General features: G+C 38.0%; 1 protein-coding gene across 1 annotated transcript; it reads right to left on the bottom strand.

Moving 5' to 3' along the window:
• Nucleotides 1-13,200: 13,200 nt before the first annotated feature.
• Nucleotides 13,201-13,951, bottom strand: LOC149680658 (uncharacterized). The gene is made up of 4 exons (XM_089834612.1): nucleotides 13,918-13,951; nucleotides 13,698-13,855; nucleotides 13,301-13,612; nucleotides 13,201-13,236 (listed from the first exon to the last, which is right to left on the bottom strand). The coding sequence occupies exons 1-4, from the start codon at nucleotides 13,949-13,951 to the stop codon at nucleotides 13,201-13,203; spliced, it is 540 nt and encodes a 179-aa protein (XP_089690738.1).
• Between the last annotated feature and the right edge of the window lie 764 nt (nucleotides 13,952-14,715).

Below are 14,715 nucleotides of genomic sequence, written 5' to 3'. Positions count from 1 at the left end.
CAATGTTTGGGGGCATGAATTATAGCGCTTCTATGGAGTTAAACGTGTAAGCTAAACTACGATGGACGTATGGGAGACCTTTTGAAATTTAATATTAAAATAAAATGCCTAGTATTTAAAACCGAGATAGTACAATTAAAATCATGTTAAGAAATAAAGTGTTTAAGTTCTAATGGAAACGGTGCATTGATATTAGTAGGCCGCTATAACTCACTAAGCCTTGGCGACGGTTCGGGATCATCGATTCATCGGCGAATAGACGGCGATGTCTGCCGTTGCCGTGCCGAAAGCGCTGTGTATAAATGCCCGTAAGCCCTGGCGCCCAATTTAGTGTGTAGAATTTCATTAAATGCCCTAATTTTACGTCTATCAATTGAATTCGATAAAATTTCACCTCGGAAGTTCAATTAATACTTTTACAACAAGTAATACAACACTGTTTTATAAAAATAAACTCGAATGCGTAGCAAATAAGGCAAAAGGAATGGTTAAAAGTACTGCACTGCCCCCAAACATTCTTTCTACGCATGCTCACCTCTCGAAATTTTTCCCCCCTTTTCACCCCCGCTCTACCGGTGAAAAGGTCTATTGGCGTAGGGTGAAGATGTATGTAGCGATCGACTAGAGTAACGAGAAACCAGGAAATATCAATAAATTGCAATTGTTTCACATTCAGGTAATTAAGTCTGCCGATAGGGTATACTCCCATTGGATGGAATCCCGTTGGACCGAATTCAGATTTTTACAATTGTTGGCTAATTTAAAACAATTTATAGCCCGAATAGCGATTTTCTGCTGAATGGAAATATTTATATGGAAGAACTTTCGACTGAATGGGATTGTTTTACACACATAAAATCATAGCGTTTTTCTTTAGTTTATGAGCTCCAGTAGCGCAATGGAAAGAGAGTCTAGGAAGATCGAGGAAGTTAAACAGCATTGAGCGGCGTCAGTACTTGGGAGGGAAACCTCTTAAAGTTAAAGGTTTGCTAGATTTGGTTAGGTTAGAGTAGGTTAGGTTATGTTAGACTAGGTTTGGTTTGGCTAGGTTTGAAGATTTCCAGCAATAAAAGTTATTAAATCATACAAATAATTAACTCGAAAAACAACATATTGGAATAATAAACCGAAATAAGAGGAAAACTCATGATTGGAAAACCACCCAAATTGCGGTATTCGGTCCAATGGAATACGATCGAACAAGACATTCGTTACAATGGGATGAGACCAAACAAGACATACGATCCAAAGGGATTCGACCCAATGGTATACAATCTGCAGATAGTCTTAGTCTGGTTTCGGAGAGATAAAATTTGGCTTCCCAACTTGTTGAATTTACAAACAAAACTCTGAATATCGATAAAGATATTCAAGTCTTTGTTAAATGGAGAGAGAGTAGTTTTCAAGTTAAAAGCACCATTAAGAAACGTTTTAAGCATAAAGTATTTACAGTAATAAACGAATTTAACACTTGCAGCACAAATATACACTATCGAAAATGGATACAAATTGAAAGAGTCGTTGAGGAAAGCTTTAATTATTGGTGTACTTGTACAACCTCTTTTCTAAAGGTGATAACACATAATATTAAAGCTTTAAGCCCAATATTTAAGTACGAAAGCAATTGCTTTAATGGGATAAGCCGACACGTTATGCAATAAAGAAGGTAGTTTTAATTAAAAAAAACCATTAGACTCTAAAAATGTTAGGGCTAAGATGTACGCGGCGATGGGCAAGGGTTAAGGCAAACATCTAGCCCCACAATGGCAGGGCTTCCACCAAAATTGCAAGCTATTGCTCTTTTTTATCACTTACTGGGAATCGGTCTCAACAGGAAACAATTGTGGAATGTTAAGCTATCCACGAAGTGAAGTGGGTTAGCCATACATTGTCATCAATTAGATTCTATTTAACGTTAACGAACTTAACCGCGAGAGTTGATACGAGAGCTCAAGCAAATCCTTGGTAACAGTATCGTTCGGGCTCGGGTTACGTGATAAATTGTTACAATGCTCGAAAGCGTCTGCTGCCAATTGTCAAAAGAGCTTTACCTAACGCTTAGGGCTAAAACATAGATTTCTTACATCTAAAGATTGTAAGGTTTGTGTTAAAAGAAATCATTCCAAATTTTAGTCATGATTGTATTTGACGTTACGTAGCTTAAGGTACGTTTCCAAAGGTGGTACTGCCATAAAGCGAACAATAGTTTTCAAAATATATATTTAAAAGGACACTGAATTTCCTCTTCTCAGATGTACGAAATTTTTATGATTGTGCGGTTCATACAGTTAATAATAGTAAATTTAGAGTAGCCAAGGGTAATTTTGTTATGTACCGAAATTTTAATTTTAACGAAGTTACAGCAAAGTACAGTCTTTTAAAAAAGTCTTTGCGCATTACAGTTTTCGCACCTACTTTGCGATATTTCGAATACTATGCAAGCTAGCACCCTGCAATATAGTGTGTTCTATAACTTTGCATTCTTCTTCTACTCTTTTTCCATTTCACAGTTGTCCATTACAAACTTTCACAGAAAACCGAAAGGGTCAAAATTAACAACTTGCGCGATTTTTGGATTGGGGTCTATTAATTATTAAAAAGTTTACAAAAAAATCCAATTCGGATGAGTAAATCACTAGTAATTAACCTTTTTTTAAATATAAGGCTATTTCGATTTAAATGGCGGCAATTAATAATCGAGTATCAAATCTTTGTCGTAATAATGCTTGTTAGATGTTATGGCTCTTTATTGAAAATATAAGTGATTGGTCTTATAGCGCAATACTTTAATTCTCGTTAAGAGAAAACCCGCGTCTGTTGTCGATGAAAAAGGGATTGAAAATTTATCATTCAGACCATGATATTGTTATGTAAGATAATAATTATAATTAGTAAAACACTATTTTATATTTGGATGTTAATCTGATGCCGTTTTCCCCTTTGCTAAAACGTTTCCCTCCTAAAAACTAAAAAACTACGCCGTGCCTCAGCCACCTCCCGCTACCTTTACGTCTCTAAAACAAATTAATGGGCCGACACACGCGGCCTCTTTCCTGCCACATTCATCCCGAGATGCCGCCTCCTTCGCGAGTGAGGCTTTAAACGTCTCTTCTGCAGCCTTTTGTTGCATAGCCGCTAACTATACCGATGAAAAGACGACTGCAGAAACACTTCCTCGACAAGAGCTCGTTTTGGCGATGACCGATACAGATATCACTGCCATTGCGTCCTACGCCCAACAGCACAATGAGCGAAATCCCTACTACCGACTCCCCAACAACCTACGTAAACTCTTTTTCATTGACCACACCGACGCCGAATGCATCTGCCAAAAGGCATCTGGGGTCTATTGTGAGATAGTCGTTGAAGTCACCGATCAAAACCTACCGACGATCCTATATCGACAATGTTTTTTAACGCACAATTCAAATTCAATTTTGTCGATAGGGGGTCGTTAAAACTGTAGTGGTTTTTATCTCACAAAAAGTAATATTATTTTGAGGTCGATTATTGCTGGTTTTATATCTCGTGGTTCTTTGTTCACTTCCGAAACTTGGTACTCGTGCGTAGTTAACTTCCGAGAGTTTTCGGAAAATTTAGCAGCAAAGAATCTCAGAGGTAAAACCGTTAAGTATTTATTGTATTATTATTTTATATATTTATCTCTTTTAACAACAATCTCGTGTAATTTTGCTTTTCAATTGATTTTACTCGAATCTTTTTGTGAAGTTTAACCTTACTTTAAATTGGCGTCCAAAACTTTAGTGGCCCTACTAAGCCTTTGCTATTATTATTTTAGTTGTTACTATTAAAGGCACAGGATCTCCGAATTTCTAGTCGGAAATAGTTTCAAAAACTAGAAATTTTACCCTACCGTCAAGTAGCGCCATCAGGAAAAAAACGGGAAAAATTATCATGATCCCCTTCATCATCTCTTTTTAAGTCCCCGATCCAAAAACAAAAATTCATCCGACAACCTTACAAGAATTTACCCCTCCCCACTCTATTATTTGGCACATGCAGTTACACTACCTACAAATCTAGTTTTTCCCCTTATTCCGTTTTCATGGTGGTATTGCCTACCAAAACTTTCCATACTGCCCTGCACTTGAAAAAAAAGCTTCCCTAGGGCATTTTTTCGAAATTCGAATTATTGAGAACAAATATTAGGAGGACTAACAGCATAGCTTTAAGTTCCGCCTTGCTATAGTCGTGTTCAAGAGCAGATGAGCGGACTACTTGTGTTTTTCTAGAACATCACTAGCCCTAATTATGAATGTAAAGGCATCTTCTCATCAACAGAAGTATAGTAGGTAGTACTCCCAAACACATTCATCAAAAGGTCCCAAGTTTAGGCGTTACTACTCCTATACATTCTCTATTATTTATGCTATGTTGGTGGTAAAATGCATTAAGGTCACGCCTATTAGATTATTTTGAGAGCTTAGGTTCGGTCTAAGTAAAGGGAAACCAAAAACTTTCCTTTATTTTTTTATTGTTCAAATTTTCAATGGTAAAAAGAGCAAGATTTTTTTACTCCTGAGTTTCTCTCATTCGCTGGTTTTGAGTCACTAGACTCGAGTCACTCTGTCCAAATATTTTTATTACCCTTTCGCGAGTTTTTGATCGTATTCAATGGATAACACTGAAGACATCCCGCAGCGCAATAGTTGTGATTGCAGAAATGCTTGTACTAGAGCAGCAATTATAGGAGAATTGGGAAACAGAGGCCCACGTGGTGGGTTCCCATGTAGAGCTTTGGGGAAAGAATGCGGTGGTTCATGTAAATGTGTCCCAGGAAGGGTACCGTGCTCAAATAAACGCTCCGAAAAGGATTCAAAGGAGAAGTGTCCTGTAAGTTGATTTATTAATTTATTAATATTATTTGTCTTCTATTCATCCACTAATTACTAATAGATCTTTATTTCAAATTTAACTTTACTCGGTAAAACCATGCGTGTAATCTCGTGTAAAAATGTGTGCAATTTCCAATGACATCTTTTTGAATTTTTTGTGAATAGAATTTAAATCTGATATCTGGTGTAAAAAACATATCGAAGGGATTTTGGTGCGAGTTAGTTAGCCTGCCTCGTGTAGTGAACTCAGACTTTGATCCTGAAGATCCTGAAGTTTTTCGTCTCTTGTAAGCACTTACAAAACTAGGTTACATAGAGATCTAGCTTTGCGCTTGCTAACAACCGATGCTGTAACAGAGTACATAATAGAATAAGCTGTCGTTCGAGATGGGAAGTTGCCTATCCTGTAGAGTGAAAACAAATTTCCTCACGCGCATTCTTTATTCATGTAGAAACTTTGGTACAGGGAGCGACTTCAGACTTTTTTACACTAAATCGGTGGATCACAGCCCATTCCATCTCGCTTATGCTGCACGCTCTAAAGATTTCCGTTTTACAATTTCTTGAAATTTTAATGAGATGTGCCAAATGTGCAGAGTAAGGTTTTTTATTTATGCACAAAGTTTCAAAAGTTTCTCCTTTGCAAAAAAAAATTAAAACGAAAATTAGCCATAATTAAAGGACTAAGTCTTCAAACGGTTTAAATGTGCACGATAATTTAAAACACTTCAATATGCCTCTCCCTAAAATTTCAAGAGATTCGAACCTGTGATACCGAAAAAAAAACACATTTAAACCGTTTGAAGACTAAGCTTGCCCTTTAATTATGGCTAATTTTCGGTTTAATTATTTTACAATAAAATTACAAAAGAAGAACTTTTGAAACTTTACACAAAAAAAAAACAAACCCTATTTTGCATATCTCATTAAAATTTCAAGATATTTGAACTAATATTTTCAAAATTAGGGCCAAAAAACGGTGCTCTTTCCATTAACGGACATGTGACCCTTTGATTTTTGGGTTAAAATGTGTGATGAGCGTTTTGAGGCCAATCGAACGCGCGTGCAACCAAAAGCGATATCGAGTAGGCTGTGGGTGGTTAAAGAAAGAGGAAATTTGTTTTCACGGTATAGGATATACAACTCCCTGTCTCTGACGGCAGCTGATTCGATATATACTCTGTTTTAGCTTCGATTGTCAGCACGCGCAAAGCTAGAACTCTATGTAAAGTAGCTTTGTAAATTTCGAAATTTTAAATCCTGAAAATCGTCATTGTTTTAGTCTCTTGTGTGCAGGAACAAAGCTATGTTATGAAAAGTTCTAGCTTTGCGAATGCTGAGAACCGTAGCTGGAACAGAGTATATACAGGGTGTTTCTGGAAAGTCTGGCACAAATTAACAGGCATGTTCCTTGGGTCAAAAGGAGTCCGAAAGGTCCTATGACGTTTTGGGGTAAAGCGCTCCGTTGCGACGTTATGGGCTCTCAAAAGTAGGCTGAAAAACAAGCAGATTTTGCAGAATTATAGCACTAGTATTGTGGTTTTGACCCAATTGTTTTCGATTATTGAGCATAAGGCAATGTTCGAAATAAGTTCAAACCTAGTGGAAAACCGTGAACGTGTTAAACGGCCAAAAGCGTTAATCCCCTTGTTTTTATTAATGATTGTAATTAAAGGTAAGGAAAGTAGCTCAGATATCGGTTAGTTGTTTGTTCAGATGTACTGGTAACTGACCAGTCTTTTATTCTTTATTTCAATTAGACACATTACTTTTACAATAATTCGAACGAACCCCATTACTTTTACAATATTAATTCGAATTAACCCTTTAAGCTTTACAATAAATCGAAAGAACCCCTTAAATTTTACAATAAATCGAAAGAACCCCTTAAATTTTACAATAAATCGAATGAACCCCTTAAATTTTACAATAAATCGAATGAACCCCTTATATTTTACAATAAATTGAATCGATTTCATTAATTTTACAATAATTTGAATCGAACCCATTACATTTACAATAATTCGAATCCAACCCCATTAATTTTACAATAATTCGAATGAAACCCAATTACATTGTTCTACAAAAATTGTTCAAAATGGGCACCATCAACGTTTAAGCAAACTTGAGCGCGTCGTTTGAAAGATTCACGAACACATTCGAAGATTCCTGGCGTGTCACGGATGCTATCACATCCATCAATTATCCTTTGTCGTAAAACTTCGACATCGCGAACTTCACTACGGTATAACAAGTCCTTGAGATAGCCCCAAAGAAAAAAATCGCATGGGCTAAGATCGGGAAATCTTGCTGGACACGCAACAGTTCCGCCTCGACCTATCCACCTCCGGGGAAACGCGACATCAAAATATGCTCTAACTTGAAGACAACAACAAATTATGCTGTGTTGGTCTAAACATTAGGGTAGTTTTCAACGTCAGAAGTTGTAGGTTTTTTACAGACGGCTTAAATGTGTGTACCTTAACGTGCTTCATGGCGTACGTGCACATTTGGAAGCTTATCTGGAACTAATCATGGTCTACTTCACGAATGCAGAGTACTCAGATATGCATCTTATTTATGGACTGGCTCGGGGAAATGCGGTGGAAGCTCGGCGCTTGTACCTGGAGCACTTTCCTCAACGACAAGTTCCCAATCGACAAACATTTACGGCAGTCGACAGACTCTTGAGAGAAACTGGGAAACTTCAACCGTCGGAGCCTGAACCTCGTGCGGCGATTGTTCCCGAGGATGTAGAGGACACCGTTTTGACAATTTTCGAAGATGATCCAACAACCAGTACCAGGAACGTCGGGCGGCAATTGGGCGTTAACCATGTACTCGTCTGAAAAATCCTTCGAGGACATCAGTTCCACCCATACCATTTGCAATAGGTACAAGCTTTAAACGAAGCTGATTATCCGAAACTGGTCGATTTCTGCCAGTGGTTTGTGGCACGGGTAAATGACTTAGACATTCCGCGTACTATGCTACTTTCCGACGAGGCCAATTTCTCGCGTGACGGGATACTTAATTTACATAACTATCACGAGTGGAAGCAACAAAACCCGCACGCGACCACTGTCATGAAACATTAAGTTCAGTTTAGTTTGAACGTCTGGTGGGGAATTGTAGGAGATCATTTAATGGGCCTTACTTTTTGCAACCCAGGCTAAATGGGGAGGCGTACTTGACCTTTCTGCGAGACAATTTACCGGAGCTTTTAGAAGACGTACCGTTACGACTGCGACAAATAATGTGGTTCATGCAAGATAGCGCACCGCCCCATTTTAGTCTTCAAGTTAGAGCATATCTTGATATCGTGTTTCCCCGGAGGTGGATAGGTCGAGGCGGAACTGTTGCATGGCCAGCAAGATCTCTCGATCTTAACCCATGCGATTTTTTTCTTTGGGGCCATCTCAAGAACTTGGTATACCGAAGTGAAGTTCGCGATGTCGAAGACTTACGACAAGGGATAATTGATGGATGTGATAGCATCCGTAACACGCCAGGAATCTTCGAACGTGTTCGTGAATCTTTCAAACGACGCGAGCAAGTTTGCTTAAACGTTGATGGTGCCCATTTTGAACAATTTTTGTAGAACAATGTAATTGGGTTTCATTCGAATTATTGTAAAAGTAATGGGGTTCGATTCGAATTATTGTAAATGTAATGGGTTCGATTCAAATTATTGTAAAATTAATGGAATTGATTCCATTTATTGTAAAATTTAAGGGGTTCATTCGAATTATTGTAAAATTTAAGGGGTTCTTTCGAATTATTGTAAAATTTAAGGGGTTCATTCGAATTATTGTAAAATTTAAGGGGTTCATTCGAATTATTGTAAAAGTAATGTGTCTAATTGAAATAAAGAATAAAATACTGGTCAGTTACCAGTACGTCTGAACAAACAAGTAACCGATTGTAATTGGGATAATATCTCTATTTTGGCTAAAGAAAAGGATTATTTTAAACGTAAAATTACTGAAAGCATATTTATAAAAAAATTTAAACATAACAATTTTAATTTAGAAGCCGGAATCTCCTTAAAAAATAATTGGAACATTAATAACCTATTAAAATATAAAAATAAAAATAAATAAAATCCCGCGCCAACCTGGCACCCTCTAGATGTAAATAGCCTCCTAGGGATAAAATGTTATACTCCCCCCCCTTTTTTAGATATATTGTTTTTTAGTTTTTTAGTGTATAGCTTATTAATGTGAAACTCACTATGGTTCACCAGACTGAACGACGAGCCGCGGCTCGAAACGTCTCATTTTTAATTTGGATGTTTTAAATAAATTATTATTTAACTCTAATTACACGTGGTTTATCTCCGTAAATTTCTTTAATTTTCTAAATTAATTTTCTAAAAGTAACCGATATCTGAGCTACTTTCCTTACCTTTAATTACAATCATTAATAAAAACAAAGGGATTAACGCTTTTGGCCGTTTAACACGTTCACGGTCTTCCACTAGGTTTGAACTTATTCGATCATTGCCTATGCTCAATAATCGAAAACAATTGGGTCAAAACCACAATACTAGTGCTATAGTTCTGCAAAATCTGCTTGTTTTTCGGCCTACTTTTGAGAGCCCATAACGTCGCAACGGAGCGCTTTACCCCAAAACGTCATAGGACCTTTCGGACTCCTTTTGACCCAAGGAACATGCCTGTTAATTTGTGCTAGACTTTATAGAAACACCCTGTATTGTCATTACAATCGCTCATGAGAAGTGAAAAGGACCTCCTTAAATATAATATTTCTGATGCTGAATGGACTCAAATCGAAGAGTTTGTTGACGTCTTGAAGGCAAGTTAACGCTCATTGACTGAAATACGTTTTAAAAACGTCTTAGGTTTGTAAAATATATCCTAGGACTTCGAGCTGGCAAAAAGACGAATATCGGTTTCCAAGTACCCTACCATCTCAATAGTTATGCCTGTTTATCATTGGCTGCAGGACAGGTTAAAGGATACAACAAGCAAAACTGATGGACCTCTAAAAGAAGCTGGCTGCATTGCCCAAAATAAGCTGGAGGAATATTCCGAACAATCTAACGTGGAGGCTCAGTGGATAGCAAATGGTAATAAAGGCGAAATAGGAAACGTACTTTTACTCGCAGTTCGATCTCGTCCCACAAAGAAAACAGGTCATTATTTTCATAGAAATAACATTATGTTTATGAATGTAACTACGCGTTCTCTGTTGGGTGAGACGGCACTTCGAGTAAAAGTAAGTTACCTTTAATGCTCTATTCTACGAACCACCGTAACTGTTGATGTTGCTACAATATTCCTTTTATCGCCGGTTGTAGATCCAACCCTCAAACTGGATTTCTTCAAATATCATTATGATAAAGCATCTGTGAAGAATATTAAATCTGCCGTTTTAAACACGTTCAACAAGTTTTAAGACGCAAAAAGCGGTCCGGCAGAATATACAGCTTATGCTTCGGACAAATGTAGTTCAGACCTTGCTAATGCAATGCTGTCGGTATATCCTAAGCGAGCCAGGAAATGTACCAACGATTCAGAACTCCTATATTTAAAGGACGAACTGGCGTCACCAAATTTGGATATTCTAGAATGGTGGAGGGTAAGTGACAGTTCGATTATTTCCTGTTTGGTATTAAATGTCAGATGTCAATAGAAACTGAGATCTTTCATCACAAACAAAACCAAATTCCAATCCAATTCGTCCCATAGATTAATGAAACCAAGTATTCCAATGTTGCCACAATGGCGTAGGACTATTTGTTATCCAAGGGTCATCCGTGCCATCAGAACGAACGTTTTCTAAAGGAGGAAACCTAGTATCACCCAAGCGTGGATCGTTAAAGCCAAATACAATTGCAGCCGTAATGTTTTTGAAGTCATGGTGGACGGCTTCACTATAATGCCATGTTATATAATTACAAATATGAACATAATAAATCGTTTTTGAACCTATCGCTAACCCTCCTCTGACTTATTTGAAAATAGGTGCATCATGGTTTATGCATCATGGATTAGCTGAGGCTGGGTCTACGAATGTGTAGTTATTCACTCTCTTAGGAACGTCCTATTATAGACCCGCAACATATCAGTTTTATGAATAAACCCTGGTTAAGCATTGTTATTTTGAATTTGAGAGTTGTCAAACACCTGGTTTAAGTCAATTTTTACACCCGAATAACGCCGCGTAGCTAGACTAGTTTGAAATCCTTACACACCACACTAACTTATTCATGGAAATAATGTTTAAATTTACGATTGCTGTGACGTTCAATTTCTGAATGTCTTGTATGGGTCATGAGTGAAAACAGTATTTTCAAATGATCATTGGTATGAAATTTTGGGCTTTTCTATTGCCAGTCCTATCGTAACATTGTTTGTACGACAGCAGTTACCACAAATACAAGTGGATTTTTAGTTCCGAATCTTAAATTTACTTCGAAACGGTATACGGACTAAATACCCTCAAGACCGAAACCCCATGTCATAATCCCCAGTATTGAAAAAAAAACAAAAAACTCCTCCTTAGACAAAACCCCCGGTCGTTTTCCCCCCTTCTCTAGGAAAAATCTCCCGGTCATTTTCCCTCATCCTAGAAGAAAGAAAAGCCCCCCATTCTCCCATTCTCAAGGCAAAATCCCCTCGTCATTTTCCTATTCCAAGAAGAAAGTAAAGCCCCCATTCTCAAGGCAAAATCCCCGGTCATTTTCCTTCATCCTAGAAGAACGCAAAGACCCCCCCCCCATTCTCAAGGCAAAATCCCCCGGTCATTCTCCCTCATCCTAGATGAAAGTAAAGCCCCCCGTTCTCAAGGCAAAATCCCCCGGTCATTTTCCCTCATCCTAGATGAAAGTAAAGCCCCCCCCGTTCTCAAGGCAAAATCCCCCGGTCATTTTCCCTCATCCTAGAAGAAAGAAAAGCCCCCATTCTCAAGGCAAAATCTCCCGGTCATTTTCCCTCATCCTAGGAGAAAGTAAAGCCGCCGCCATTTTGTGAAAATATATCGAGTGACGTTTAAATGGCCATATAGGTTACGTCGAATTACGGACTACTAGAAGAAAAGCCCGTTGCGGCTAATACACCAACGGGCGGTAGCGAATAATGTTTTTGCAATTTTTTCCCCTTGGTGACAACTACTCCTTGGTGGCTAAAATTGAATCTAAGCCCAACCTATACTAGAACCTGCAGATAAAACGGCAAATCGACACCCCAAAACTGGAAGGCAGGCCAGGGCGTTACGCTATTGGCCGAAGGTGCCAGTTATAAATTATCGATGAAATCAGAATCTATTTTGATTTTTAAAATCATTCAGAGATATTTCCTGGATGTTTCGCTATGCAGATAGGTCTTATAACTAGTAGATGAATCGTTTGAAAATCACGAAAAGTGAATTCGGACGGGCGGCACGAGAAAAAAATAGGCTGTTATATATTAGATGAGTCGGGGTAGTACCAGTTAGATCCTGCGGAACATAAAGGGATAACGTAAATTCGAATGTGACATGAAAAAGATAAATATGGGATTCAAAATCTGCAAATTGGTTTTAAATATTCCTTTATTTTTCTGTTTGTTACCATATAGAAACGTAAATAAATCAAAAGCGAGAAAAAGTTACATACGAATTTTTGGAAACAAATATTTAGCAATAATGATGGCTAACTAGACTAAACCGTTTTGCATCAATTTGGCAATAAAAATAAACCGCTTGCAAAAATCAATTTGTAAACCAAAGAAAAAACTTATCAATATTTAATTAATACGGCAGCGAATCGCCCCTCACGCGCAAACACATTCGTAGCCTTTTCCTAAAGGACACACATAATTTCCGGATGAAATCAGGTGGCAAAGCGTTGTAAGCCGCAAGAACCATGTTGAGAAGATCTCCTCGAGTGTACGGAATTCTCTTTTCCATGTTGTTTGCCATATGTGCCCACATGGTTTCAATGGGATTTAAGTCCGGCGAGTGCGATGGCCATTCCAACACGTTAATTCCTTCGTGGTCCAAGAAATTGGCCACAATTCGGGCATTGTGCGCGGGGCAGTTGTCCTGTTGGAACCACAGGCTGAAATATTTATGTGATAAGTCAATAAATTCCATAGAATTAATGTTAATAAACTTACCGGTTTTGGTCTTCCACGTCATAAATAGCGGCCACAGAGGGAAGCATGGAGTCCCGCAAAATACGAATATAGGACTGGCCATTTAGACGTCCCTCAATTGGGTGCAAAATGCCGACCCTGCCAACGCCAATACATCCTCAAACGTTGACGCTAAAACGCCCGCTCCTTTTCGGATGATTGACGAAGTTCGGGTCGTATCTTTGATTTGTGATTCTCGTGACTTACACCACCGGCGACGATGGCGAACTTTGAAAGGACTATAAAATATCAAGAATAAAATTAATTGAAATTAGCATAAGAAATTACCCAGTTAATAATTACTTTTTCATCGGAGAAGAGAATGAACCTTTCCAAGTCTTCCCGTGGCCAAGTTAGCATTTCTTCGCAAAATTCCCGACGAGCGCGCTTATGGGCTGCCGTGAGAAAAGGCTTATTCGCCGACCTTCGTCTCCTTACTCCCGCCTTCTTTAATTTGGCCCAAACGGTTGTTGGCGTAACGTTGACACCAGTGTTGTTTTGCCACCTATTTCTTAAATGTCTGATTGAAAGAAATTGGTTGTTCTTGGCGTCCCTGGTGAGTGCCCTCGTCTCTCCGGCATTGCCGGCGATCGGTCTACCAGGTCTATCTAAATCCTACACGTAGGGGAACCACCTTATACTTTCTACATCTCTAACCTTATATAATCAAACCAAAGGCAAATATTAAGCAAAACCTTACTTGAACCCTTTGGAATCTTTCATATCGTGAATACGTGTAACGAGCACCTCTACTTGAACATCCAACACGATTAGCGATTGCATCCCAGGTCCATCCTTGTCTCCTTAGAGTAATAATTTCGACTCTTTGTCCTTCCGTGATGCGAGGCGTGATTGAAACTGTTTACTTTCTTAAGGAATGTAGGCATTTTTATATCAAGTCACAAATATTTTTTGAGTGCGTTTTCCGTCTATAGAATCTCTATTTAGAACCATAGCAAAACGTTTTTAAATAGAGATTCTATAGACGGGAAACGCACTCAAAAAATATTTGTGACTTGATATAAAAATGCCTACATTCCGTAAAGGGAGGGTGAAGTAGAAAATCAGGTGATTTTTTATCAATTCTTCTACTAATTACAAGACCAGTCTACATAGTGAAACATTCAGGAAATACTTCCGAATGATTTTAAATTTCAAATTAGGACATTCTTTAAAATTATCCTTAAAATCTGAACCTAATTTGAAATTTAAAATCATTCGGAAGTATTTCCTGAATGTTTCACTATGTAGACTGGTCTTGTAATTAGTAGAAGAATTGATAAAAAATCACCTGATTTTCTACTTCACCCTCTCTTTACGGAATGTAGGCATTTTTATATCAAGTCACAAATATTTTTTGAGTGCGTTTCCCGTCTATAGAATCTCTATTTAAAAACGTTTTGCTATGGTTCTAAATAGAGATTCTATAGACGGGAAACGCACTCAAAAAATATTTGTGACTTGATATAAAAATGCCTACATTCCTTAAGAAAGTAAACAGTTTCAATCATGCCTCGCATCACGGAAGGACAAAGAGTCGAAATTATTACTCTAAGGAGACAAGGATGGACCTGGGATGCAATCGCTAATCGTGTTGGATGTTCAAGTAGAGGTGCTCGTTACACGTATTCACGATATGAAAGATTCCAAAGGGTTCAAGTAAGGTTTTGCTTAATATTTGCCTTTGGTTTGATTATATAAGGTTAGAGATGTAGAAA

Source organism: Phalangium opilio, unplaced genomic scaffold (genome assembly GCF_054372755.1).
Source record: "Phalangium opilio isolate 3A_F unplaced genomic scaffold, DU_Popi_V2 ptg000039l_2, whole genome shotgun sequence".
NCBI lineage: Eukaryota > Metazoa > Arthropoda > Arachnida > Opiliones > Phalangiidae > Phalangium > Phalangium opilio.
The sequence above is the reverse complement of the archived record's forward strand: the minus strand, read 5'-3'. Positions and strand labels throughout refer to the sequence as shown.

Bases quoted from the DNA above. Each gene is read 5' to 3' on its own strand.
- LOC149680658 (XM_089834612.1), bottom strand. From the start codon at position 13,951: ATGGTTCTAAATAGAGATTCTATAGACGGAAAAC. The intron at 13,856-13,917 runs GCACTCAAAAAA...GAAAGTAAACAG, and splicing joins AGATTCTATAGACGGAAAAC to TTTCAATCACGCCTCGCATC. The intron at 13,613-13,697 runs GTAAGGTTTTGC...CCCTACGTGTAG, and splicing joins AAAGATTCCAAAGGGTTCAA to GATTTAGATAGACCTGGTAG.